The sequence below is a fragment of the Salmo trutta genome, chromosome 9 (genome assembly GCF_901001165.1).
Source record: "Salmo trutta chromosome 9, fSalTru1.1, whole genome shotgun sequence".
NCBI classification, from domain to species: Eukaryota; Metazoa; Chordata; class Actinopteri; order Salmoniformes; family Salmonidae; genus Salmo; species Salmo trutta.
In genome coordinates this window covers 13838095-13865703 of record NC_042965.1, presented here as the reverse complement: position 1 = coordinate 13865703, position 27609 = coordinate 13838095, and the positions used below count along the sequence as shown (strand labels likewise).

Genomic DNA, 27609 nt, shown 5'->3' with positions numbered 1-27609 from the left:
CGATGGGAGCACGAGCCAACACTGTCAATGACGCCTGACCATACAGGGGCGGAGCTAATTAAACAATAAAGGGATTCGATTATTGGGCTGGGTTATCCCAGTGAGAGGAGTTTGCTTCGGGTAAAAAGTGATCGCAGTCGTTTTGGAACCGGGCAGCCAGGTTCCCCGTTCAAAGCCCACGGCTAAATCTGCTCAAAACAAAAGTTATGTAGCCTAGGCACCTGGAGAAATGAGTAGGATTGTGTGTTTTCACTTGCAAAAGTGATTGCTTTTGATAAAAACGCGTTATCTGCCTTGCCAATGAAAACTTGTTAGAAAATTCCAAAATATATTTTCTGGAAAATAAATGTAGGTTTCTGTATGATGCACCATATTGCCTTCTTGACAACATTGACGCAGATTACTGTTTGTTTTGAAAAGAGCGCTCCTCTCTCACCGTTTTTTCCCGTCACGTCACCGGCCATAGACCGGTACACCGTGGCTCAGGTATTAGAACTCCATCAACGGTATTGTTTCGGGGTAATAATACTATCCATTAGGGTTGTCTTTCTTTATGAGTGTGGGTCACCAATGGCATGTGAATTCTCTTTCCTAGCTTTAGCTGGCGATATGTGAAAAAGAGATTGTCAGAATATGTATTTCATGTAGCATCAGAGGCTGGTTTGAACAGAAAAGTTTCAGACAAATGTGTTGCTTGATCTATTATGGTTTGTTCTCCAAGCTGGCGGGTCGTTAGCCCAACAGCATTTGAGCCAGCATTGCATCAAGCGCACAAGAAAAAGTTGTGAGGTGACAATCTAAACTGTGGTTCGGTCTCAAGGTATGTAATCAATGTTTTGGGATGATCATTTTTTTCTTTTTGCAAGTTTGTTTCAATGTGTTATATTCACCACATCGGTTTAGAATTTAATATGAATTAATATTTTATGTAGGTTGTCGAGTTTTTATCTATGAACGAGGCTTATCAGCACCTTAATCATGTGTTTGTTATCATTCTTTATAGGTTCATTAAAATATCCTTCATCAATGGCTTTTTTTGTGAAAAAGAAGAAATTCAAGTTTCAGACACATTTGACATTGGAGGAGCTGACCGCTGTGCCTTTTGTCAACGGAGTATTGTTCTGCAAGCTGAGATTGTTGGACGGTGGAGACTTTGTTGCAACTTCGTCAAGGTAAAATGTTATTTTGTGCTCGTTGTGGGCATGAATTGTGCGCATGTCGCATGGGCAATACAGTAGCCTACATAATAACCAAACTTCTGTCATAATGTTATAACTTGTTAAATGCCTCAAACCACTCTTACTCTATCATAACCCAAAACACAAGGTTGTTTTACTGCATTGTTTGTAAGCAATGTCTTTGTAAACAAATCATGTTTAGATTCAAAGTAGCCCAGGCCTGACTATCATTGGCATGTTGGTCTTATGCACTGTCAGTCTTTGCATCCATCGCTTCATCTATACATTTTAGTTGTTAACCAATCATCCTTCAGCTTTATATCAGTGATTCCTCACGAAACAGCAGAAACAAATACCATGATTTTGGGGATCTTCACGAAATGTAATCCATAGAATAGTGCTTTGGAGAAAGTATTTTTGACATAGACATTTGTATCTAAAAGCATAAATGAAAAATAATTAATAAGAGTTGGAATATGTATTACATTTTGGCCTTACCTAGGCCTCCTTTAAGACGCCATAATGTTTCAACATAATATACTGTACTGGCATATCAACGTTCCAGAGTGCGATCTCTGCTAGTCTTAAAGTTATGGTCCATTTTATACAGAGCAATTGGCATAGTAGGCAATGTAACCAACCACAGCCCTCCTTTTAACTATATCATTGCACATCCTACAGAAGGCCATCATTTTGAATCAATTTAAACAATTGGTATTCAAAGTCGGGGTCGTGACCGGAACTGCAGTGGGGTTGCTAAAATGTAAACCAAACAATCTATTGTTTTTTTTGGAGTGGCGACTACAAATTAAGAGTACAGGTCATTGAACAATATACACACGTTTTTGAGAAAGATAATTTGATAGATACAATTTTATTGAGTAAATATATTTATTGGTTTCTTTTCATTTTGATGAGATGAAAATGCAATGAATTGAAGGTTATTTGTTGATGTAAAAATCTAAATTGATTGATTTTTAAGGTTTTGTAATAAAATTTGGGGTGGGGTCGCAAGAAATCCGTAACAAAAAATGGGGTCCCCAGAAATTCTGGTGGGAAAAAATGGGGTCCCTGCTGAAAAAGTTTAAATGCCACTGATTTAAACATTCACTCTGTTGGTAATGCTTACAAATTAGACAATAACTGTAAAAGTAACAGAGAATACACTCTGGAACTTTGATATGCCCGTAGAGTATATTATTATGTTCAACAATATATAGAAAAATTATCAAAATCCCAAATATTATATTTTCAATATTCATGTTTTATCTTTCTATATTCATAAATTAATGTAAAAAACAAGTTTTTGAAATCAAAGTATTACTCATATTACAGAGCAAGCGGTACAGCTTCATATGACACCAATGTTTGCTTTGTAGCACAGATGAAACACTATGGCGTATTAAAGGAGGACTGGGTAAGGCCAAAATGTCAGAAATTTGCCAACTTTGATAAATTATTTCTCAATTATGCTTTTGGATAAAAATGTCAAATATATGTCAACAATCCTTCCTCCAAATGACAATTCTATGGACAAAATGTTGTGAAAATCACCAAAATCATGGTCTCGTGTGCGTGTAGGGGGGTCGTGAGGAATCACTCAACAAACCAAATGGCTAAAAAACAAATGAACCTCTACAGGATCGGTGGGTCCCCCGCGGGACAAGTGAGCTAACGTAGGCTAATGCGATTAGCATAAGGTTGTATGTAACAATAACATTTCCCAGAACATAGACATATCTGATGTTGGCACAAAGCGTAAATTCTTGTTAATCTAAATGCACTGTCCAATTTACAGTAGCTATTACAGTGAAAGAATACCATGCTATTGTTTGAGAAGAGTGCACAGTTATGAACTTAAAGTTATTAATAAACCAATTAGGCACATTTGGGCAGTCTTGATACATTTTCAACAGATATGCAATGGCTCATTGGATCAGTCTAAAACTTTGCACATACACTGCTGCCATCTAGTGGCCAAAATCTAAATTGCGCTTGGGCTGGAATAGTACATTATGGCCTTTCTCTTGCATTTCAAAGATGATGGTACAAAAAACATGTTTTTTTGATCTTTTACCAGATCTAATGTGTTACATTCTGCTACATTCATTTCACATTTCCACAAATGTCAAAGTGTTTCCTTTGAAATGGTATCAAGAATATGCATATCCTTGCTTCAGGTTCTGAGCTACAGGCAGATAGATTTGGGTATGTCATTTTAGGCAAAAATTGAAAAAAAGGGGGCAGATCCTTAAGATGAAGGGTTTGTGGCTTGAATATGGCAGGCCACTGATACAGCATTAACCTCCAAGCTCTGGTTTAGAACCAAGCCAAGTGGGTCAGACTGGTAACTGGGTCATAAGAAAGAATTGAGTTGGAGAAAAGCCCTCTGCAGACATTTGTCTAAGCTCTCTGTCCTCCAAGTTGTACATTTCCATTCAAGTCACATACAATCCTTCCCTTCCCCTCCCCAACCTCAACACATCAACAGCTTTTGTGTCTTTTCCATGTTGCCCCAGACAGAGCGGAGTGTAGTGGTTGGAGTTAGAGGACATTTTACCAGGAGGAATTAGCTCACTTTGGGCAAACAGGGTGACTTGTAATGGTCTGTATCTGACACCCTTTGTGAAAACTGACACCACTACTGACTCCTTCCCTAAAGTACACAAAATGAATTGTACAGAGATGGGAGAGCTTTTAGGAAAAATGATGGTAGAAGAGATTGTAGAATGTTGTTGCTCTTCCTCTCCTTCAGCTACACACCCAAACACTGGCATACTAACACCTGGTGAAATAAAACACATGTTTATGTGAGGGGGCATTGTTTAATTTAGTAATATAAATGGGAACACAAAAGGAGTCCGGTATTTGATCTGGGAGTGTTTGTTGAAAAGTAGGCTAGAGAGGACAGTGATGCTTCTCTGGGGCTTTCACAGTGTTAGGTAGAGGGTTGTGTGACTTCAGATGAAGGGTAGCTGTGCAAAAACATGATTAAGTGAACCTGAGTTGTGTCTCAAAGAACTGTTTGGATCTGAGTTCATAAGCATTTGTCATGCCACATTTTTACTTTTTGTCATGTGGACACCTGCTTGTCAAACATCTCATTCCAAAATCATGGGAATTAATATTCAGTTGGCCCACCTTTGCTGCTATAACAGCTGTCACTCTTCTGGGAAGGCTTTCCACTAGATGTTGGAACATTGCTGCAGGGACTTGCTTCCATTCAGCCACAAGAGCATTAGTGAGGTTGGGCACTGATGTTGGGCGAGTAGGCCTGGCTCGCAGTCGGCATTCCAATTCATCCCAAAGGTATTCGATGGTGTTAAAATCAGGGCTCTATGCAGGCCAGTCAAGTGTTCTTCCACACCGATATCGACATACCATTTCTTTATGGACCTCGCTTTGTGGACGGGGGCATTGTCATGCTGAAACAGGAACTGTTGCCAGAAAGTTGGAAGCACAGACTCATCTAGAATGTCATTGTATGCTGTAGCGTTAAGATTCCCTTCACTGGAACTAAGGGACCTAGCCAGAACCATGAAAAACAGCCGCATCAGAATAGCTGGAGCATGTCCCGTTTGGTTGACCTGTGAGGAAACCATTTTTCTGGGCTTTCAGATAAGAGCTCGTCTTTCTCCCCACTATAGAGAACCTTATGATGCAGTATGTCCTAACTGAACTTCTGAACTGTGGCCGCCCTGTGTCCCAGGACTGTGTATGGCTTTTGTTTCTCTCCTATGCCTGTCATCATTGATTAACACACTTTTTTAACTCTATGTTGCCCTCCACTTCCTTTACCATGCAATGATACAAGACCCTGGTGTGCTGTGCACCCATGAAACCTGTTTTTGAGCATTATATAACAGGTTGTCTCCATCCAATCTGCTTGAGTTATCTGGCAACTCTGTCTCTGATCATCTCTGTTACCCGAGTGCAGAAAACAAGGGCTTCTTAGAAAAATAGACTAATTTGGGGGGGTCCCACTGTCTCTGCTAGAGATGTCGTGTTATGTCACAGGGCCTGGGGAGTGTAATACACACAACTCCCTTTGTTCTGTTGTTGTGTCTGAAATAGTTCTGAAATCCATGGAGTTTGACCAATGGGCCATGCTCCTTAGTGTGGAAATGCTTCAGTCCTAATGGTTGTAACACAAGCCGTAAGCAAGGGGGATCACATGCTGTTAATGTGACTGTGGAAGCTCATTTTTGGGTCTTCTGATGTAGGTCTTGCTAAGAGCTACACTACATACTGTATATTGCTTTCTGTGCTGAATTACCACTGTTCTTCATGCCAGATGTAGAAGGGAAAACAGCCCAGTGGCTGCCAGCGAGCCATACATTCCCCTGTAGGGTTTTGGCAGAGGAAGAGCCATTTGTACTCCCTGCATGAGTTTGAGTTTTAGCACCCATATCTGTTTTGTTTGAGTCTAGCTTTAAGAGCCAGCAGTGAGCAGAGCGTGTTGTTTGATGTGGCAGTGGGGCCTGATTAGATCCATTTCCTGAACTGGATAAGATTTGGCCTGGGCTGCATGGTACAGACATGATGGGGAATGTTCAGGTTCTCTCTCCCCTGCCTGGATGCCTGCTGCCTACTGCACACAGACTGCTCTCCTTCCTGATTAACAGAGGACACATCTGATCATGGAGGGGGTTATAGGAAGAACTGGATGGAAGTAGCAACACTCATGCCCCGCCCACACGAGTGGCATAACGGTCTAAGGCACTGCATCTCAGTGCTAGAGGTGTCACTACAGACCCTGGTTCAATTCCAGGCTGTCTCACAACTGGCCGTGATTGGGAGTCCCATAGGGCGGGGCACAATCGGCCCAGCGTCGTCTGGGTTAGGGTTTGGCCGGGTTAGGCCCTCATTGTAAATAAGAATTGGTTCTTAACTGACTTGCCTAGTTGAAGGTTAAATAAATCAATAAAAATAAATATATTTTTCAGCTATCTATTTCCTGTGTTTGAGGGGTGCAAAATCAACTTGTTACTTAAATCATGCTGGATTGATTACTTTCATTTTACTCCTGCGACTCTTTCATACTCTTGCTTGTACCTATCGTTTTTTCCCATCAACGTTACGACAACGGAAATGATGATGATGATTATAATAATAATAATAATAATAATAATGACGTGTCAAACACACCCCAGTAATGGCTGAAATGGGCTCAATACATTGTCTTTCCGTTGCATCTATAAGAACGCGAAGGCTTCGTCTGGGATATAACACATCATCTCAACAATTACATCACAAGAAAGATCACTTTATTTTGATGGGTGTTCATTTTTTGGTGTAATTGGAAAAAATTATTTATTACAGTTGAATTATTTGCAAATTAGATGCGCTGTAATGAAAGCAACTTCCGAAAATGGACACTTGGATTATAGTGATATTAGATCTCGCAAACAATGTAAATTATGCATACAGTAGGTGTAATCTAGAGCCAAGCCTGTTGATTTTTAATCAGAGGGTTTCCTGCAATTGACACACTTGTTGAATAATGCAACGGAACGTTACACCAACAGTAAAAAACGAGGCAGTCTAGACAGGGCAGGTGAATGTAGGTAGGGTGGACAGGGCCAGTTGAATGTCGGTAGGGTGGACAGGACCAGTTGAATGTCGGTAGGGTGGACAGGACCGGTTGAATGTAGGTAGGGTGGACAGGGCCGGTTGAATGTAGCTAGGGTGGACAGGGCCGGTTGAATGTAGGTAGGGTGGACAGGGCCGGTTGAATGTAGCTAGGGTGGACAGGGCCGGTTGAATGTAGCTAGGGTGGACAGGGCCGGTTGAATGTAGCTAGGGTGGACAGGGCCGGTTGAATGTAGCTAGGGTGGACAGGGCCGGTTGAATGTAGCTAGGGTGGACAGGGCCGGTTGAATGTAGCTAGGGTGGACAGGGCCGGTTGAATGTAGCTAGGGTGGACAGGGCCGGTTGAATGTAGCTAGGGTGGACAGGGCCGGTTGAATGTAGCTAGGGTGGACAGGGCCGGTTGAATGTAGCTAGGGTGGACAGGGCCGGTTGAATGTAGCTAGGGTGGACAGGGCCGGTTGAATGTAGCTAGGGTGGACAGGGCCGGTTGAATGTAGCTAGGGTGGACAGGGCCGGTTGAATGTAGCTAGGGTGGACAGGGCCGGTTGAATGTAGCTAGGCATAGACAGTAAGTTTTTGATGGTTGCAGCCCTATTCCCCCCTTTGTTAATTGATTCATACATGCAAATATAACCAGTGCATTTATGCAAATGAGGCACATCAACATTTTCTCCCCCACAATATTAAATACCTGATACCATTAAAAAAATATATATTAGTTCATTCTAAGAAAAATAAAGTAAATAATAAATTGAATACCTGAATTCCCACAAATCCCTGAACTCCATTCATTAGTTGTCTGTGCCAGTAAAATGTTTTATGTGCTATAATTCAGTCAGTATCTGATGGATTGACAGGTTTGGAGTATCTTCATACATTGTCCAACTGTTGCATTTATTACAAATGTTTTATAAACCTTTTTTTTTTACAATTTTGAATACTGTTGTTAATGGAAGAATGAGTGGGGGAATTGGAAGAAGAGTAAAATGAGCGGACGTGGAGGTTGACTCACTGGGACGGGCTGCTGTCCAGCTGTTTCCTGTTTTCCCATCACCTCTTTTACCCCATCCATAGAACAGAGACGAGGGTCTGCCACACCTCTTCTGGTCTTTGACCAGGTAATCAAGAGGAGCATCCTGTTTTAAAATGGCCCTCACTTTCAATGAATTTACAGTGTACATGCTAAGGTACGATTAGTGCAGGCTACTGACTGTATTGAAATGCCACATTGCCTACATTTGATAACTGCATTAATGGCCTGGACTGGAGCCTCGTACACCTTGATTAGACAAGGGCATTTCCATGTAAAAGGACCTGTAAGCACCAACATGTAAAGTTCAAAGGAGCATGTCATCATATCAGCTAGGATTGGATTTATATATCTTTTTTTATACACAAATGTTTGTCAAACATTTTCTATCCAAAATATTAAGAATAAGCAAAGGATTTGATTTCTCATCACACAGATGGAAAAGGGATATTGGAAAGCATTTACCAGAACACATTTTAAAGGGTGTTTTATAAATACATCAAAACACAATCCTGTTGAAGTAAAGGCCCCTGCCAACTGATATCAACACTTATACTTAGTTTTGGATAAATTATTTGCCTTGTTTAAGAATTGGTAACAGAATTTCCCGAAAAATCAGTAACTGATTTACTGCATTTGAATTGGCTACAATGGGAAATCATACTTGTCACAAACCACAGTTGTCACCTGCAAAGCAAGTGTTAAAACAGTCTGGACAACCCCTCCCTCCACCTTTCTGCTTCTCTCTCCAGTTAATGTCATCTCTCCCAGCTCTTACTGACACCTACCCATGAGCCCCCTCTGTGCATTTACTGTAACCAGCATCCTTAACCACTGTGCACCGACCGATACCGGACGTCCATGGATGTTGAAAAGTAGTTGATATTTGGTCAGTCCGCCCTGCCTTGTTTTCAACATCCACAGATGTAGTTTTTGCTCTGGACTGGCCTTGATTTGGCCCAAACATAGACGTCGATGAGTACAGTTACATTCACACAATGTAATTTATTGTGGATAGATTAATATAATAGTTCCATTTAAAATGTTTACATGCTTTGCAAGAACAATTCCCCTAATAATCCTGTTTACATGGACACATCTGAAATCAGGCTACCTGATGGCACTTATAAATGCAGAAAATTGTCAATCAAGATCACGTTCTACCACAGCGAACGTTATTTTTGGGGAGCATATTTGATTCTGAGTTCATGCATGTTAAGTTTGTATGTGAAAACTAATTCTACTACGCATACATTCATTTGTTCCGAACACACTTCACTCGCGCTAAAGAGGGAGGCTCGATCGGATGGTGCAAGCACATGCCCAGATCAAATACACCTATTTATTTATTTAATATATATATTTTTTAAGGTGTTTACATGTCATAATCATTTGAAAGATTGCTCAGAAAACCAGGTGTTTTAACTGGCTTATGCTTTGATTTTGACCTTATGACAATAAACAGAGTATTGCATAATCTGCCTACTGCCATAATCCATTTAATATCAAACTATTAGTGTGCTTGTAGAGATTTGGACCGGACAAAATCTGAACCAATGACAGAATGTTTCACACGTTTTTGAGTACACTAACTTATTGAACTGTACTGTACTGAACTCTACTCTGCTGAACTGTACTCTAGTTTGATGTCCAAACCTGTGTTAATTACACTGAACAAAAATATAAACGCAACATGTATAGTGTTAGTCCTATGTTTCATGAGTTGAAATAAAACAAATCCCAAAAATGTTCCATATGCACAAAACCCTTTTTTTCTCTGTTTGTGCACAAATGTGTTTACATCCCTGTTAGTGAGCATTTCTCCTTTGCAAAGATAATCCATCCACCTGACAAGGGTGGCATATCAAGATGATTAAACAGCTAAATTCATTACACAGGTGTACTTTGTGCTGGGGACAATGTATTTTTTTAATGTGCAGTTTTGTCACAACACTATCACAGATGCCTCAAGCTTTGAGGTAGCGTGCAATTGGCATGCTACCTGCAGGAATGTCCACCAGAGCTGTTGTCAGAGAATTTAATGTTAATTTCTCTACCATAAGCTGCCTCCAACATTATTTTTGAGAATTTGGCAGTACGTCCAACCGGCCTCCAACCGCAGACCACGTGTAACCAGGCCAGCCCAGGACCTCCACGTCTGGCTTCTTCACCTGCGGTATGGTCTAAGACCAGCCACCCAGACATCTGATGAAACTGAGAAGTATTTCTGTCTGTAATAAAGCCCTTTTTGTGGGGAAAAACGAATTCTGATTGGCTGGGCCCCAGTGGCTGGGCCCAGTGGGTGGGCCTATGTCTTCCCAGGGCTGCACCCCTGCCCAGTCAGGAAATCTGTAGGTTAGGGCCTAATGCATTTATTTCAATTGACTGATTTCCTTATATGATCTGTAATTCAGTAAAATTGTTGCATGTTGTGTTTATATTTTTGTTAAGTATAGATATCGTATTTAGTCCGGACCAAACACATTTTTTTTTTGTGGGGCGGAGTTCATTAAAATAATAACCAGTGTGTAGAATGATACCCTATATGCAACGGAGGATATTGCATATTTCTAACTTTGTGTACATATTTAGAATACATCACCATGAAGAGAATGACATTCATATCAATAATAACACATTTCTGTGTAGTACCGATCAGGGAACCATGATGCAATTCTGTTACTGCGATTCTGTTACCGGGTGTAAATCCACTTCATTTACTGTAGTTCAATAACCAAAAGAGATTTTTCAAAGTCAAGTGTAGGCTCAGTGTACTGTTTCTTCCATCGTTCACTGCAGCTTTCTCAGCTGTCCAGACTGCTCTCACCCAGCTCTCCACACTGCTCTCTCCCAGGGCTAGGCTGTTTATCCGAGTCCTGTCAGGGGCCAGTGGCTGACACAGGCCTGCTGCTATTTTGTGTTGCTGCTGGAGAGGGCCTGAGGACAGCACCCAGCCTCTGGGACAGGATGGGAGATAAGAATCCCATAGTAAAGCATGCCTGACTGAGTGAGTCATCCTAAACTGGGGTACAGTAGGGGGTGACGGTGTATTGTAGCTCTCAAATAAACAAATCCCTTTTGATATAGCTACTAGTGGATATGACTGTGATTTCAATGTGGTGAATAACTTTTTGTTCCACTGACTTATTTCCTTTTTTGACAACATCTGCCCGTTGTGTAAACTTACAATCCGTTTCAGTCAATAGTCATAGTTCTCACCCTTTTTTCTTTTCCTGTGTGGTTTTATTGCCACAACTCCTGCATTTTCCTTTTTGAGTTTTGTGATCTGACGTTTGTGTTGTTTTGTGATCACTTTAACTCGCTCTGGGTCTGGATGTAACAGGTCATGCTGGTGTTGAGAACTGGGCTGGCCTCAATGAGGATTGTCTTTCAACATTGTTCAGATATTGTAGATCTCCCCTTGTTTTCTCAGTGCGGTGTGTTGCATTGCGTTTCCTTGGTGAGATCCCTGTTGATTACTCCCTGTGACATTGTGGCCTTGTGTATCTGTGAACTGACTCCGAGAATGTCTCAGATACCGCTATTACAATGAGTTTGGTTGTTAAGTGTTGTCTCCAGACCCCCTCCCCCGTCTCTGTCCTCAGTGCTCTAGCTCTTTCCCTCTTGTTTTGAATGAACGCTGGAGTCAGGGATTTGAGGCGTGTGGTTGCCATGGTGGTTGAATAAAGCCATCTGGTATGTGGAATGTGGCTGAGAACGTTTTCAGAGACAGACCAAAGGGGGGCAGTGATTAGTGTGGCGCTCCTGATAAGAGCTAAACAAGTGTGTGTGGCACAGCATTATGAACCAAGGCAAAACATGAAGGGACGACTATATAAAGGACCTATTAGAGAAGAAAAATCTAAAATGGTAGTGAACAAGAATACTTGCATAAAAAGTGTTTTAAAACATTTATTGAATGTACAAGATGAATCATTGAGAGAGGAAATGGGGAACTCGTGTATGTTAGACATTTAAGTATGACCGAAGGTTTATAGTCAGTCATGCAATTTGTTGGAGTTTGTGTAGGCCTACTATTACTAAAGGTTTGTAGCCAATCAAATAGCTGGAATCTGTTTGTAATCCAAAGCAGCAGTGGGGGAGTTATGACTTGTTTTTTAATAGTTTCTCTAGTAAACAACTATTTTATTTGGCCAATTTGGCTTAACACACCATAGCTGGGTTTCAATCATTCCTGACCTAAAGTGTGAGATGCATAAAAAGAGAGACTGGGAAGGGAGGAAAAAGTGTTACTGGACGTGCAGTGTTGGTGAGCGTTGCAAAAATATAATGGGTGAAGGGGAGGGGAGTGTTAGCAGCAGCTGCGACCAGTTTGCACTGATCCATAACTGGCCTTTAACGCTGTGCAAGTGGCACTCGCCTAGCAACGCTAGCCTCACCATTGTCAGCCAATCCAGTAGGAGCTTCAATTGGTCACTCCCGTCGCAATATCGCAGATGATTTACAGTTGAAGTCGGAAGTTTACATACACCTTAGCCAAATACATTTAAACTCAGTTTTTCACAATTCCTGACATTTTAATCCTAGGAAAAATTCCCTGTCTTAGGTCAGTTAGGATCACCACTTTATTTTAAGAATGTGAAATGTCAGAACAATTTATTTCAAGCTTTTATTTCTTTCATCACATTCCCAGTGGGTCAGAAGTTTACATACACTCAATTAGTATTTGGTAGCATTGCCTTTTAAATTGTTTAACTTGGGTCAAATGTTTCGGGTAGCCTTCCACAAGCTTCCCACAACAAGTTGGGTGAATTTTGGCCCATTCCTCCTGACAGAGCTTGTGTAACTGAGTCAGGTTTGTAGGCCTCCTTGCACGCACAAGCTTTTTCATTTCTGCCCACAAATTTTCTATAGGTTTGAGGTCAGGGCTTTGTGATGGCCACTCCAATACCTTGACTTTGTTGTCCTTAAGCCATTTTGCCACAACTTTGGAAGTATGCTTGGGGTCATTGTCCATTTGGGAGACCCATTTGCAACCAAGCTTTAACTTCCTGACTGATGTCTTGAGATGTTGCTTCAATATATCCCCATACTTTTCCCATGATGCCATCTATTTTGTGAAGTGCACCAGTCCCTCCTGCAACAAAGCACCACCACAACATGATGCTGCCACCCCCGTGCTTCACAGTTGGGATGGTGTTCTTCGGCTTGCAAGCCTCCCCCTTTTTCCTCCAAACATAACGAAGGTCGTTATGGCCAAACAGTTCTATTTTTGTTTCATCAGACCAGAGGACATTTCTCCAAAAAGTCAGATCTTAGTCCCCATGTGCAGTTGCAAACCGTCGTCTGGCTTTTTTATGGCGGTTTTGGAGCAGTGGCTTCTTCCTTGCTGAGCGCCTTTCAGGTTATGTCGATATAGGACTCGTTTTACTGTGGATATAGATACTTTTGTACCTGTTTCCTCCAGCATCTTCACAAGGTCCTTTGCTGTTGTTCTGGGATTGATTTGCACTTTTCTCACCAAAGTACGTTCATCTCTAGGAGACAGAACACGTCTCCTTCCTGAGCGGTATAATGGCTGCGTGGTGTTTATACTTGCGTACTATTGTTTGTACAGATGAACGTGGTACCTTCAGGCGTTTGGGAATTGCTCCCAAGGATGAACCAGACTTGTGGAGGGCTACAATTTCTTTCTGATGTCTTGGCTGATTTTCTTTAGTGTTAGGGTTAGGGTTTTTCCCATGATGTCAAGCAAAGAGGCACTGAGTTTGAAGGTAGGCCGTGAAATACATACACAGGTACACCTCCCATTTGACTCAAATTATGTCAATTAGCCTATCAGAAGCTTCTAAAGCCATGACATAATTTTCGGGAATATTCCAAGCTGTTTAAAGGCACAGTCAACTTAGTGTATGTAAACTTCTGACCCACTGGAATTGTGATACAGTGAGTTATATTTGAAATAATCTGTCTGTAAACAATTGTTGGAAAATTTACTGCACAAAATAGATGTCCTAACCGACTTGCCAAAACTATAGTTTATTAACAAGACATTTGTGGAGTGGTTGAAAAATTAGTTTTAATGACTCCAACCTAAGTGTATGTAAACGTCTGACTTCAACTGTAAATAAAGTTCAGCTTTCTCCAACTTTAGTCCCGGCCTACTCAGCTCCCTTGCCCATGCTCGCATCGCTTTTACCGGTCTCCCCGCCCCCCTCCTCTTCTCTCGCTTTCCTTCCATTGAAAATGTATGCCTTCCGATATTTATCATCACACGATGATGGTTCCTAGTGTAAATCTAAAATGCTTGCTGTGGTGGGGTTCAGTTTTTCTGGGACCGACACTCATACAAGAGAAGGGAAGAATTTTATAAACTTAAACAGTGCTATATATCCATTATGTGGAAGGCTGGATCAAATCTCTTGCATTTTAGCCATGTGTCAATGCAGAGGGGACAGCCATGTACTAGTCAAGCAGTGTATAAAGTGTCACTGTCAGTCATGTGACTTCAGATAGTATGCCTAAAGCGTGGAATTGATACTTGGTCTGCATCGTAAAAGCCATGTGTGCAGTTGGGGACATGCTGTCCCTGATGTAGAGGTACTGTAGGGATCACATGTGGCTCACCTGGAACTTTTCTTTGGGCAGATGATTCTATGACGCCACTCCCTTGCATGGCATGGAATAGGAACACGTGCCTTGGCCCTGTGCTCTGCAAGGAGCCAACGACTACCCACCACTATACTGAAGCCCCTCTGTAGCTCTACAGTTAATCAAATGTGTCAGCTGGTTAGGGACCATGTGCTAACTGACCACTGTTCACAGGGCAAATTCTTCCTCTTTGCACAACACCTAACCTGAATGGCAGTGAGTTTATTTTCTGTTGCTTGACAAAAGGGACTGTAGTACTCCCCTGTGCTTATTTCAGAACAGTGGTCGTCAGCCTTAGGTACAGTGCCTTCAGAAAGTATTCATACCCCCTGACTTATTCCACATTTTGTTGTTAGTCTCAATTCAAAATGTATACATTTTTCTTCTTCTCACCGATCTACACGTAACACCCCATAAGTGAAAACGTTTTTAGAAATTTTAGCAAATTTTATTAAATGAAATGAAGAAATACCCCTGAGTCAATACTTTGTAGAAACACCTTTGGTGGCGATTACAGCTGTAAGTCTTTAAGAGCTTTGCACATCTGGATTGTACAATATTTGCCCATTTATTCTTTAAAAAAAATCTTCAAGCTCTGTCGTTGATTGTAGCTCATTGCTAGACAGCCTTGCCATAGATTCTTCAAGACGATTTTAAGTCAAAACTGTAACTAGGCCACTCAGGAACATTCAATGTCGTCTTGGTAAGCAATTCCGGTGTAGATTTGGCCCGTGTATTTTAGGTTACTGTCCTGCTGAACGGTGAATTCGTCTCCCAGTGTCTGAAAACCAACTGAACCATGTTTTCCTCTAGGATTTTGCCTGCGCTTATAGCTGTATTCTGTTTCTTTTTATCCTCAAAAACCTCCCTAGTCCTTGCCCATGACAAGCATACTCATAACATGATGCAGCCACCACCATGCTTGAAAATATAAACAGTGGTACTTCGTGATGTGTTTGGGGCAAATCCAACACAACATAACACTTTGTATTCAGGACAAAATGATTATTTCTTTGCATATCGCAACCACTCAACTCTAACTGTTTTACAATCAGCATTGGCTTCGTGGTGAAATCCCTGAGTAGTTTCCTTTCCGGCAACTAAGTTAGGGAGGACGCCTGGGTGTATTGACACACCATCCAAAGCGTAATGAATAACTTTTTTTCCCATCTACCAATTGGTGCCCTTCTTTTTTTTTACGCTGCTGCGACTCGCTGTTTATTATCTATGCATAGTCACTTTACCCCAACCTACATGTACATATTACTTTGACTAACCTGTACCCTTGCACATTGACTCGATACCGGTAACCCTGTATGTAGCCTTGTTATTTTATTGTAGCTCTTATTTTTTCCATTCGTTTATTTAGTAAATATTTTTCTTAACTATTATTTTTCTTAACTGCATTGTTGATTAAGGGCTTGTAAGTAAGCATTTCACGGAAAGGTCTACACCTGTTCTTTGCTAGGCATTGGAAAAACCTCCCTGGTCTTTGTGGTTGAATCTGTGATTTGAAATTCACTGCTCGATTTGAGGGACCTTTACAATTATCTGTATGTGCGGGGTACAGAGATGGTGTAGTCATTTAAAAATCATGTTAACCACTATTATTGAACACGGAATGAGTTCATGCAACTTATGTGATTTGTTAAGCACATTTTTACTCCAGAACTTGAAGGTGCCAGGCTACCCTTCATTACGCACACCTGTCACCATCATTATGCACAGCTGCACAATATTGGTCTCACCTGGACTCCTTTTATTTTGATCATTGCCTCGTCTATATCTCTGTTCCTCAGTTGGTTCCCCGTGTCAGCATTACTGTCGTTGATGTCGTTATTTTTCCCCTGTCCAGGCGCTGTTCCTGTTCTGTTTCATGTCCGTTGTTTATTAAATGTAAACTCCCTTTACCTGCTTCTCGTCTCCAGCGTTGATCCTTACAGAATGCTGACACCACTAATGGAAGCATCTGGGAGTTTTTGTTTTGGTTGGAGATGTCGGGTCCGGGTGCCATCGCCGATGGAACCGGGGGTGCCTCAGCTAGCACGTCGGGCTTCCACGCCTTACCTGGCTCGAGAGGTCTTCTTGCCTCGGTGGGCTCTGCAGGTGCCCATCCCCCATCATGCTTCAGCTGGCCCTATTTTTCTTCTCCCCCTGTCAAGATGTTGTTCCTGTTCTGTTTCATGTCCATTGTTTATTAAATGTTCACTCCCTGTACCTGCTTCTCGTCTCCAGCGTCAATCCTTACAAATTCCTCTGACGTTGTGGGGTATTGTGTAAATCAGTGACATACAATCTCAATTTAACTATTTTAAATTCAGGCTGTAACACAACAGAAGGTGGAAAAGTAAAGGGAATACTTTCTGAAGGCACTTTACTTCTCTGTTGGATCAACTGCTCATTAAGCCTGCTGCATTTACTGCCTTCTCACTTGTACAGGGTGTTTGGGTTTTGCCTGATTTAAAGGATAGTTATGTTTCACTGGGTATCCTCTGGCGTAGTTGACTTCAGTCTGGTAATATCTGATTGTTTGAGCACTCCCAGAAGGTGGTACACACTACAGTAACCAGGCCGATCTGTCCACCATGGCTGTGTGTTTGCATTAAAGATGATGGGTCATGCATATCTAGCCCTATATATACATTTAGCTCATCTTGCTCTGCAAGTTATTTATTCTTTCCATAGTCCACATTAAGCACTGAATTCACTAGAGTTTCTTCTGTGCATTCTGAGTGGCTGGATACTGGGTCCATGCCATGGCATGACTGTAGTACTGTCAAAGCTTGCACTCAGTCCATCTGTCCAGTTGGGAGAAGGAGGGTTTAAAGCATGTTAAAATGGGAAGTAGATTATCACCAGGAATGTTTTATGCCAACCACTCTGTATTATCAGCCATTTACCTCAAGGTATGGATGGACAGGGTGACGTCAGGCACTGGCCTAATTATATCAACTTTCTTTTTACAGAAGCCTGCAGATTATTGTTCACCGTTTCCTCGACAAGTTTACTTTCTCTAAAACTGGAGCAAGACATTGAAGAGAGGCCAAATGCACAAGTGATGTCATATGCTACGTTGAATTAGTGACTTCTTTTTTTGAGATCGCTCAAACAGTAATGACTGTCATTCACTCTCCACTTTAGATTTCTCTCCACTTTAGACACTAATAACAGATGTGTTAACCAATTCCTTTTTTATTGAGATTGATGCATCTGTGCTGTAGTGCCATCCCCTTGTTGATCCCTGTCCTCTTGTCACACAGAGTGGAGGTTCAGGAGAACTGTGTTCGATGGAAGAAGAGGTTCACCTTTTTGTGTAAAATGAGTGTCACCCCGACAACTGGAGTGCTGGATCCCTCGATCTGTCGGGTTTCTGTGCGGAAGGTCTGTGTTGACTGATTGGAGACCTCTCTCTTACCAACACACAGCTCTATGCTGTTATCTCTGTGAACATCCAGGGCTACAGTTTCCCCTAACTCTCTGTAGCCTCTATAATCTGATGGTAGAGCAGTGCTAAAGACACACACTCCACTGCATGCCTGACTGTCAAAGTCCTTAGGAGTCATCTCCCTCTTCCTGTTTTCTCTACAGGAACTCAAAGGAGGAAAAACATATTCAAAGGTAAGAGCCCACTCCTCCTGAGCACTCCATCCTATATCCATAAACACATTTAAACAATTTACTGTAGCCTGATGTCAACACACACAAACACTCCCGTTACTCCATTTAAACAGGAACATTAGTCACCCCACTTCTACAAACACAAGCAACAACTTTGGCACTCCTGTATAAGCATATGTAAACTATACCATGTTAGATGGGGAAAATTTACAGAGAATGCACACTCAGGTTGCCAGGGACCCTTCCTGTGTTTTCTCACGTTCTGCTTCTGGATTTCCTTAAGCTAAATATAATCCCTTTCCTCCTTGGAAGTAGGCTTCCTTAAATACACACATCTGTAAACAGTAGCTTTGAGGAAATGAAACCTGGAGAAAGGGAAACGAGAGTCATCTCCTCTTGGATAACCTGAGATTAAAATGAGAAGCAGTAGGGCTAAGTGTCTGGAGCATATACAGTCTGTCTCTACATCCAGATGGCTACATGTATGTCACAGTATATGAAGGTTTAAAACTACTGTACTTAAAGGTAGACTCAGTGAAATGACGTTGCCACAAGCAGCACCGCAGATATTGAGATGAGCGAGATGCAAGACCTTGCTCTCACACAGTATCGGCTCATGTGCACGGGTTTTCTTCAGTAGCCAGGGCAACAAAACAGTGGAGAAATTGAGCCTCCCTCTTCAACACTCTTAGTTTGACCCACAATGCTGTTTACTTTCTTTATCTACTTCATATCGCTGAGTCTACCTTTAATGTAACTGTTGCTCTCCCTCAGCTGGGTTTTACTGACCTAAACATGGCAGAGTTCGCTGGCTCAGGCTCTGCGGTCCGCTGTTGTCTACTGGAGGGATACGACACCAAGAATACCAGACAGGACAACTCCATACTGAAGGTAATTGACTGAGCTTGGGTGGACAGGAGTCGACTGTTGACCTTGGGACTTTTTCAGGGTCGGGTTTGGTTGAACAGAACAACTAATATATACTGAACAACAATATGTTGCATGTTGACTTTATATTGTTGTTCAGTATATATTATTTGCATGTTGACTTTATATTGTTCAGTATATATTAGTTGCATGTTGACTTTAAAGGCATAGGCCCAACCGCTGGGGAGCCAGGCCCAGCCAATCAGAATTAGTTTTTCCCCACAAAAGGTCTTCATTACAGACAGAAATACTCCTCAGTTTCATCAGCTGTCTAGGTGGCTGGTCTCAGACCATCCCGCAGGTGAAGAAGCCGGATATGGAGGTCCTGGGCTGGCGTGGTTACATGTGGTCTGCGGTTGCAAAATTCTCTAAAACGACATTGGATGTGGCTTATGGTAGAGAAATTAACATTAAATTCTCTGGCAACAGCTCTGGTGGACATTCCTGCAGTCAGCATGCCAATTCCACGCTCCCTCAACTTGAGACATCTATGGCATTGTGTTGTGTGACAAAACCGCACATTTTAGTGGCCTTTTGTCTCCGGCATAAGGTGCACTTGTGTAACGATCATGCTGTTTAATAATTTTCCTGATATGCCACACCTGTCAGGTAGATGGATTATCTTGGCAAAGGCAAAATGCTCACTGAGAGGGATGTAAACCGATTTGTGTACAACATTTGAGAGAAATAAGCTTTTTGTGCATATAGAACATTTATGGGAATTTTTATTTCAGCTCATGAAACATGGGACAAACACTTCACGTGTTGCGTTTATATTTTTGTTCAGTAAATCGTTTATACGGAGTGACTTTTATATTGAGTGGTAAAGGAAATCATCCTTCTAATTCACCCACAGTGGTGGTTTTAACATGAAAAGGGTGGTGGGGAAAACTCAATCAACAAAGCTGATATGCATTGAAAACAGTACACTCCACTGGCTACACATTGAATTAACTAATAACCAATCCCAGAAATGTTGTTTTGAGCCACACGTTTTGGGCCTGGTTAACAATATGCAACGTTTATGACGCTATTCCCTCGCTGTTTCTATTGCACAGTTCCAGTTCCATGTTTAAGCTAGTTAAGCTAGCTAGCTTGAAGGCGTGTTTAACAGTGCGTGGTAAAGAACTAGCTAGCTATGAAGTTGACACATCAGTCCAATCAAAGTTGGTGGGCATAAGACGTTGATTTATCTGTTGCTAATGACAAAGAGCCTTCTTGGGCGAGCACAAGCAGCGACGAAAGCATCACGTTATCCAAAAACATGGCAGACATTGGATGAATATAAAATTGTAATTGTCAGTGATTAAAAAAAATTCGAATAAAGGTCCTCAGCGACAATTATTTGAATAATTCAATGGATGTTTTGTGCAAAGAGGTGATGACTAAAGTGTCTTATTAAGAATTTTCAAATCTGACTTCCATCTATGGAAATTGTCTTTTGCCGGGTGTCAGTTAAACTGCAGTACCGAAGCAAAACTGTAGGAGTAGTTGAAACTGGGCTTCTAGACCAGAACCCTGGCCCCTGGGCACCGAAGAGGGGCTTTTGCTGGCTAGCTCTCCCAGCAGGTGCTGCGGTGATGTAGTGACCCCATGAGTGACAGCACCCTGTGCCAACGATACCTATGCTCTGTACTTTCTGTCTGCCTCTCCACCACACAAAGCACAGAGCAACGCTGAAACTGCTGCATTTTTGAGCTGTCTTACGTATGCAACCACGTATGCTTTATTAGATCAACCAATTTAAAAAATATATAAACGATGTTTGCTAACTGATATGTTTTGTTGTGACATGAAATACCAGAATTGCATGCAAATATCCTGGATATTGGTGGGGCTCTGGCCCACATGACGCATGACAACTGATCACCCAGTGCTGTTGATGCCCTGCACCTCAGCGGAACTTTTGATATCGCTACTGCAAACATGACTGTCTTTTTTACTTTCTATTTTGTAATAAAAGTTGTCTTTCTCTGGATCTTCTCTGAAGGTGACTATCGGGATGACCCTCCTCTCTGGAGATCCGTGCTTTAAAACGTGAGTGACCTGATAGCTGTTCAAATCTCTGATCTGTCATTCATCGTCATACATTTAGTAAACGTGATGCTGTTGCCCCTTTTCCCACAGTATAACATGTGGACTGACCAGTCATGTTTTTTGCAGTGCCCCCAGCACAGCCAAGTCCATCTCGATCTCAGGCCAGGACCATACCCTGCAGCTAGACTGTAAGGGTGAGGGCACTGGAACCCCTAACCGGCCCCCTTCTTTGGGCCGGTCCATAAAGCCCAGACCCTCTGTCATCAGCTCAGGTATGACATGGAAGAAGGATCCGATTAAACCTTGTAACTGTGGGTGTTTTTATGATTATCTCATCAACACTAAACAGTTAACCCCGGCCTCGGAAACATGGTGAGGGACTAACTAATTGAGGTGTGGTTCTGGTTGATGTCAGGACTTCCAGAGGAGCCAGACCAGACCCAGGTGGCCAGCCCAGGAGAAGTGTTCCAGTCGGGCCACTCTCGCAACTCCAGCTACGCCAGCCAGCTGAGCAAGATCTCAGGTGTGTGTTCCTGTTCCCCATCTTCCCTCTCCAGAGGTCATGTTTCTTTGTTACTGTATTTGCACCAATGGCAGTAATGTAAACTCTTGTTCCCCAGGCTACAGCACAGAGCACTCCTGCTCCTCCAGTCTGTCTGACCTCACACACCGGAGGAACACCTCCACAGGAAGCAGCACCTCTGGGGGCCTGAGTGTGACCGTAGACACCCCCCCAGAGAGGGAGAGCGACATCTGCCGGCCAGAGAGACCCCCTCGCCCCCCACGGCCCATCCTGCCATCCAACAGACCCCCCAGGCAAGACCAATCTCCCACCCACCAGATGTGTTTAGCCCAATGTGTCTGTTTTCACAATCTATGAAACACTCCAATCCATCAGTGAAACACTACGGATATTGTTCTTTGTATGACTGCTGTTTGTCACCTTGCTGTTGAGTGACTGGGCCTTTCCCCTCCACCCTGTGACAGGAGGAAGCAGGATTCTGTGGAGAGCCATCCCTCCTGGGTGAATGACACCCGCATCGATGCTGACGATATAGTTGAAAAGATCGTCCAGAGCCAGAACTTTGGTGACATAAGTAACACTGAAGGTATGAACCCTGCCCTTTCACTTGTCCAGCACATTTTTTGCAATCTCTTTTGTACATAACTGCCTCTATTGTACTGTGTTTCATTTGGCTTTCTCTTGGTGTGATTGTTTCCTCTTCAGACAGTAACCTGCGACTGTTTGTCAGTAGAGACGGGACCACTTCCCTGAATGAGCTACAGCTTGGAAACCGGTGAGGACGCGCACACACCACACATCACACATCACACATCACACACCACACACACACACCACACATCACACATCACACACCACACACACACACCACACATCACACACCACACATCACACACCACACATCACACACCACACATCACACACCACACACACACACCACACATCACACACCACACACACACACCTCTTACTCTCCTACTTTTCATTCTTTCAGGGTGTCCGCGGGTGTCTATGAGCCAGTTGTGATTGAGAGCCATTAGGACTGGTGAAGATGTGAGTTTAAGTTGAGGCCTCTGTGGTCAAGCTTGTGGACTAACTCAAGAAATATATGGTAGTCATCCTGGAGCACCAGCTGAGCTGGTTGCCATGAGAGGAGGACTGTACCGCACAGTTTTCATGTTTAGTTGTGGATCTGTTTACCCTATGGGGTCTGATTGATTGTAAACTGTTCAGTTTTTGTCTGGTCATTTTGCACTTTATTTCTAATGTGATGTACCCACAGAAGATGTGGCTTAAATCTAAACTCATTTCAGCTGTATGTTGTTACAGTATCTTTGTTTCCATGGTAAATTTCTTGTCCTGTTGATCAGGAAGTGACATCATGCATTTCTCTATCCTCAGCCTTTCCAGAAATATTGAGAAATAACGATCGGACAAATGTAATACTGTAAAGAAAATACCCAATACACATTGTATGCGCTACTTTAGAATGTATATTTCTCATACATGACCCAAAGCACCAGATAATCTCTGTGATGACAGTGCTAGTCACTATTGGAGGAGAGCTGGTGATGGAGAAGTGGGAAAGTTCTCAGCACAGTCTGACTGGTTTCAATCCCATTTAGATTGTAGTACTCTGGTGCCCCCTTGTGAAGAAATGGCCTGCTGAGGGATCAGTCTCTGATCTTCAATCATGTCCCCAAAAAACTGGTAGCTCCTAGCCTGTCCATTTTAGTGTTTACAGATCTCAAGGAACTGGGTAGGTGTAGTAATATGGGTAAAGTTTTATATGCTATAAGTTCTAAACCCATTAGATGTCTATTTGGTGCTGTCTGATTCTCTCAGATCTGCAAACACCAAAGGGGTAAGAAGCTAGGGGTCAGACTTGACAATACATATTCAGAGGTCTTTTACACTGGCAGATGTCATCAAACATTATCTTATGAAGGATCATTCATCATTTGTTTGTTTTTCCAACCAGCTTGCTGGTTTGTTAGATTTTTTTAAATGGAATTTATTAAGCACTACAGAGGTTTGGAAGGTTCCCTGTTTATTGTTTTTATAGAATTACATTCTCAATGATGTTGAAAAATACAGAACAAATAGTTTTCCTCCATATCTGAATGTAAACTGTGATATACTTTTTCTATCATATGTGACTAATAGAGCTGTTGTTATGGACTGAATTCTTGGAGGTTTGATACACTTGTTCAGAGTTAACATTTTGCAATGTGCTGATAGATAATATCTATCAGTTGTCTGCCTATGAATGTCTTAAATGAGATTCTGTATTTATTGCTGTGCATTATGTACAAAATATCAGTTATCACATGGGCTAATATTGACCACAGCTGGGTTTACATTGGCTGGTCTCAGGTGATGTGTGACGTTCATTGCGACAGCACTTTAGATTGAATTATTTTTATTTTTTATTTCCGTTCTTCTTTCCTGTGTTTGAAGAGGGGTTTAAGCTATACACACAACCCCAGTGTCCTACACATTGATTAGAATTTTGTCTAATCTTGTTAAAAAATAAATTAATCTTAGATTGTCATTTTAACAAATGCACATGTATACTACATTCTAAAATTAACAGTAATCTTGGTCTATTTTTGTGATCATCCCTAAATGTTTCATGAACAATAATGTATTTGATATTTTTTCAATCTTTAATAACCTAAATGGAGCAATGACTTTGTTTAAAATGTTAGTCTGGTTGTTAGTTATGCTGTTCAATGCTATCCAACTACTATTATTAACCCCATTTATTAACAAATAGAAAATCATGTCTCCTAAATGAATATCAGTCACATCACTGGAAATATAATCGATCTCAAGCCCAGGTTTTCCTCAGTGTCATTTCATATGCAGTAGCTTTGTGTCATCTTCCACTTTCTCCTTCCCCATGTATCCAATATCCCATGCTTCACAGGGTTTCCTCTCGCAGGGAGATGTATCTTCTCCTCCTACCCCCTCTGCGTTCAGTGAACATGTAACAGAGCATGCACCACAGACTTTCCTCTGGAGCGATCTGCACTCCACTGCCTGTCCTGAATGGCCGCAGAGCACAGGACCCTGTAGAAAGGAGCACAGAGGAGAGGGAAGGAGCACAGAGGAGAGGGAAGGAGCACAGAGGAGAGGTTAGAAGGGGCTCAAAAGAGGGCACACGGTAATATAGTAAGGCACCTGCTGTCACTGGTCTGTATTTACATGTGGATACACTGTATTTACCCAGGATAAAGTAGGCAGTGGCGCTGAGGGAGAGGATGATGAGGAAGATGGTGCCAGGACCCACGTCCCCCAGGGCACAGGCGTTTGGACAGGCACAGGGACTCTCCACCCAGATTTGCAGGGGAATGTCTCCATCAACGTGTAGGGTGAAGTAAGTGGATCTGTTGGGACTACAGCGGTAGTGTACTACTGTCAGGGGGGGGGTGTACTCTAGGACTAGAGAAAGGGAAAGCTGATGTCAATGTTGAGCGCACGGACCACAATAATAATAATAATGACACTTCTGATTTACACTTCTGCTTACCAGAATATGTAACAGACAGTGTCTGCAAGCTGCTGTTGTAATGGAATTCGTTGCCCTCATGTCTCCCATAGTTTATGTAATGACTGATGTATCTGCTATTTCTGTAAAACCTGCTCAGTAAATGAATAAGTGATTAATCTTTGGGGTCCTTTGTAAATACTTAGGCCTATATTGATGCTTCACAGAATGTAATATTGACCAACACAAAAGACTGCCAATACTTGTGTATTTTGTTTAGCAATTAAGATTTCAACAAAAAAGTACATACCGGACTGTCAGACAGGCAGCCACGTCTGTGCAGTCTGTCCCTGCGAGCTCCTCTGGCTCAGAGAACGGTTGACAGGGGCTGAAGGAGAGGAGAATTTCTGCATTTGGTGGCGCGTTCTCCGATGGCACAGGCTTTAGGGGTACCAAGAATCCGTCTGAATCCGCCATGGCTACCAGGTTTATCACCCCTGAGCCGTCCTTCATGATGCATCTACAGTTACTTATTTTTAAACAGCCTGTCTTTCTCTTCTTCAAGTCCGAGGGCGGAGGCGGAGGGTTGGTCATGGAGGGAGACGATGAAATGGCACCAAAGCAGATGGATAAAGTAAAGAGAACCGTTTGAAACCTCATCTTATTGAAGCGTAGACCTCGAGCTAGTTGTCTGTTTAGGAAGGTTCATTAAGGAAACCGTTTGTAATGTAGCAGCACAATGTCACTGATAAACTCATTAGAGCCCAACTGCTGACACATTCCAGGCGGTTCACAAAGCTCACTCTGCTCCCAGACCACATAAATGACCAATGACACCACACACACAAACCCATGCACACAATTTGTTTTAGACTACTCCTGTATTATGTATTACATTGACCCCCCCCCCCATACATAGATATACGTTGAATCCTTCCCCCATATAATGAGCAGTTGCAGCGTTACACTTTTCAACTGGATGGAGGGAGGCAAAGCCAGACAGAGTAGGCTAGTGTATGGGGGTATTGAAAACACAGCTGAGACAGGGACTGGATAGATTAAAACTATTCCACAAATTTCAAATGGATTGTGAAAATAATAGTGCAGAAGACAGACTTCCTGTTGAGCACACGTGTTTTTTTTTTACATTTTAAATCTCATTTCAACCAGCGTTGTAAATATTGAAATTAGGGTAAAGTCTCAATTTAAATACAATGAAAATCTGACTAAAAGGTTGTTACATCAATCTAATTTCAACATAATCATTAGAACTATGTATATGTTGAAATTGCGTTTAAAAAGCATATTTTTCATCCTATATTCAATATACTGTATTTTGGATGGTTGAAATGATGTTGAATTTCATATTTGATTAGACATTGTTTCAATGTTGATAGTAAAATGGTATGTTTGAATCAACGTTATTGTTTCAACATCATGCCATCAACTATTCAATGTTATTTAGGTAGTCTACGCAAATGAGTTTGGAAGCTGATCAATGTCTAAAGGTGTTTACATTATAGCTCAGCTAAAACCAACACAGCTTATTTTCAAAGCTAAGCAGGGTACCCAGACATGCATCTGGATGGTAAACTTGTTCTCACGGAAGTGCATTGCCCCTCATACAAGTAGGAGTCATTGCTCAGCGAGGATTCGTTGTTAGCTAGCAAGCTAATTTGTCAAGTGCTCTGTGATGCTAGCATAGCAAGCTAAAAACTAACTTTTCCAGTCTAACTAGCCAGTCCATCTAGCTACCTAGACAATGAGCACACTGAGGCTGCGTGCAGCCCAAAAATGTCGCGTGACAGACATGCCTTGAAAGAGTTCTAATCTACATTACGCGGCTACGAGACAGAGGAAGGGGTAGCCTACTCAGCTCACTGCTCCTTGTCTTCAATGAGAGACTTTTCAGTGTTAGCTCATTTGGAAAATGTGCTAGGCTACGGGAGGATAATGGCACAAGAAAGTTTAGTGTACTAAACTTTCTGAGCCAAGACCAGGATTTGTGGAATCTAGCTCCGAATACATAAATTCGCCCGAGGGTGAGTATGAATATATATTCGGTCTCCCGAGTGGCATAGCGGTTTAAGGCATTACATCGTCAATGTAAATTGTCCGGTGGCGATTTTTATGAATTGTTCAGCAGTCTAATGGCTTGGGGGTAGAAGCTGTTTAGAAGCCTCTTGGACCTAGACTTGACGCTCCGGTACCGCTTGCCGTGCAGTAGCAGAGAACACAGTCTATAACTTGGGTGACTAGAGTCTCTGACAATTTTATGGGCTTTCCTCTGACACCGCCTGTTATATAGGTCCTGGATGGCAGGAAGCTTGGCCCCAGTGATGTACTGGGCCGTTCGCACTACCCTCTGTAGCGCGTTAAGGTCAGATGCCAAGCAATTGCCATACATGGTTGGTGATGCAACCAGTCAGGATGCTTTTGATGGTGCAGCTGTAGAAGGTTTTGAGGATCTGGGAAAAGGTTTTGTTGTGCCTTCTTCACGATTGTCTTGGTATATTTGGACCATGATAGTTCGTTGGTGATGTGGACACCAAGGAACTTGAAACTCTCGACCCGCTCCACTACAACCCCGTCGATGTTA

At 42.2% G+C, this 27609-nt stretch overlaps 2 protein-coding genes across 2 annotated transcripts; one reads left to right on the top strand and one right to left on the bottom strand.

Annotated features, from left to right (window-relative positions):
* On the top strand, positions 1 to 24359 carry eeig1a (estrogen-induced osteoclastogenesis regulator 1a). Its single transcript, XM_029762520.1, has 13 exons — positions 1 to 486; positions 722 to 820; positions 1004 to 1172; positions 17673 to 17793; positions 18001 to 18030; positions 18805 to 18921; positions 20948 to 20994; positions 21121 to 21266; positions 21410 to 21517; positions 21615 to 21810; positions 21982 to 22103; positions 22223 to 22292; positions 22512 to 24359. Exons 3-13 carry the CDS (start codon positions 1027 to 1029, stop codon positions 22555 to 22557), a joined length of 1149 nt encoding a protein of 382 aa, XP_029618380.1. The 5' UTR covers positions 1 to 486; positions 722 to 820; positions 1004 to 1026; the 3' UTR covers positions 22558 to 24359.
* On the bottom strand, positions 23554 to 25908 carry LOC115199947 (uncharacterized). Its single transcript, XM_029762521.1, has 4 exons — positions 25321 to 25908; positions 25053 to 25162; positions 24749 to 24964; positions 23554 to 24592 (listed from the first exon to the last, which is right to left on the bottom strand). Exons 1-4 carry the CDS (start codon positions 25668 to 25670, stop codon positions 24444 to 24446), a joined length of 825 nt encoding a protein of 274 aa, XP_029618381.1. The 5' UTR covers positions 25671 to 25908; the 3' UTR covers positions 23554 to 24443.
* Between the last annotated feature and the right edge of the window lie 1701 nt (positions 25909 to 27609).

Coding starts and splice junctions, on each gene's coding strand:
- LOC115199947 (XM_029762521.1), bottom strand. CDS start 25,670: ATGAGGTTTCAAACGGTTCTCTTTACTTTATCCATCTGCTTTGGTGCC. Junction 25,163..25,320: donor GCTGCCTGTCTGACAGTCCG/GTATGTACTTTT, acceptor TTTACTGAGCAG/GTTTTACAGAAATAGCAGAT. Junction 24,593..24,748: donor CACTGCCTACTTTATCCTGG/GTAAATACAGTG, acceptor TCCTTTCTACAG/GGTCCTGTGCTCTGCGGCCA.
- eeig1a (XM_029762520.1), top strand. CDS start 1,027: ATGGCTTTTTTTGTGAAAAAGAAGAAATTCAAGTTTCAGACACATTTG. Junction 17,794..18,000: donor GTCGGGTTTCTGTGCGGAAG/GTCTGTGTTGAC, acceptor TTTTCTCTACAG/GAACTCAAAGGAGGAAAAAC. Junction 22,293..22,511: donor GAGCTACAGCTTGGAAACCG/GTGAGGACGCGC, acceptor TCATTCTTTCAG/GGTGTCCGCGGGTGTCTATG.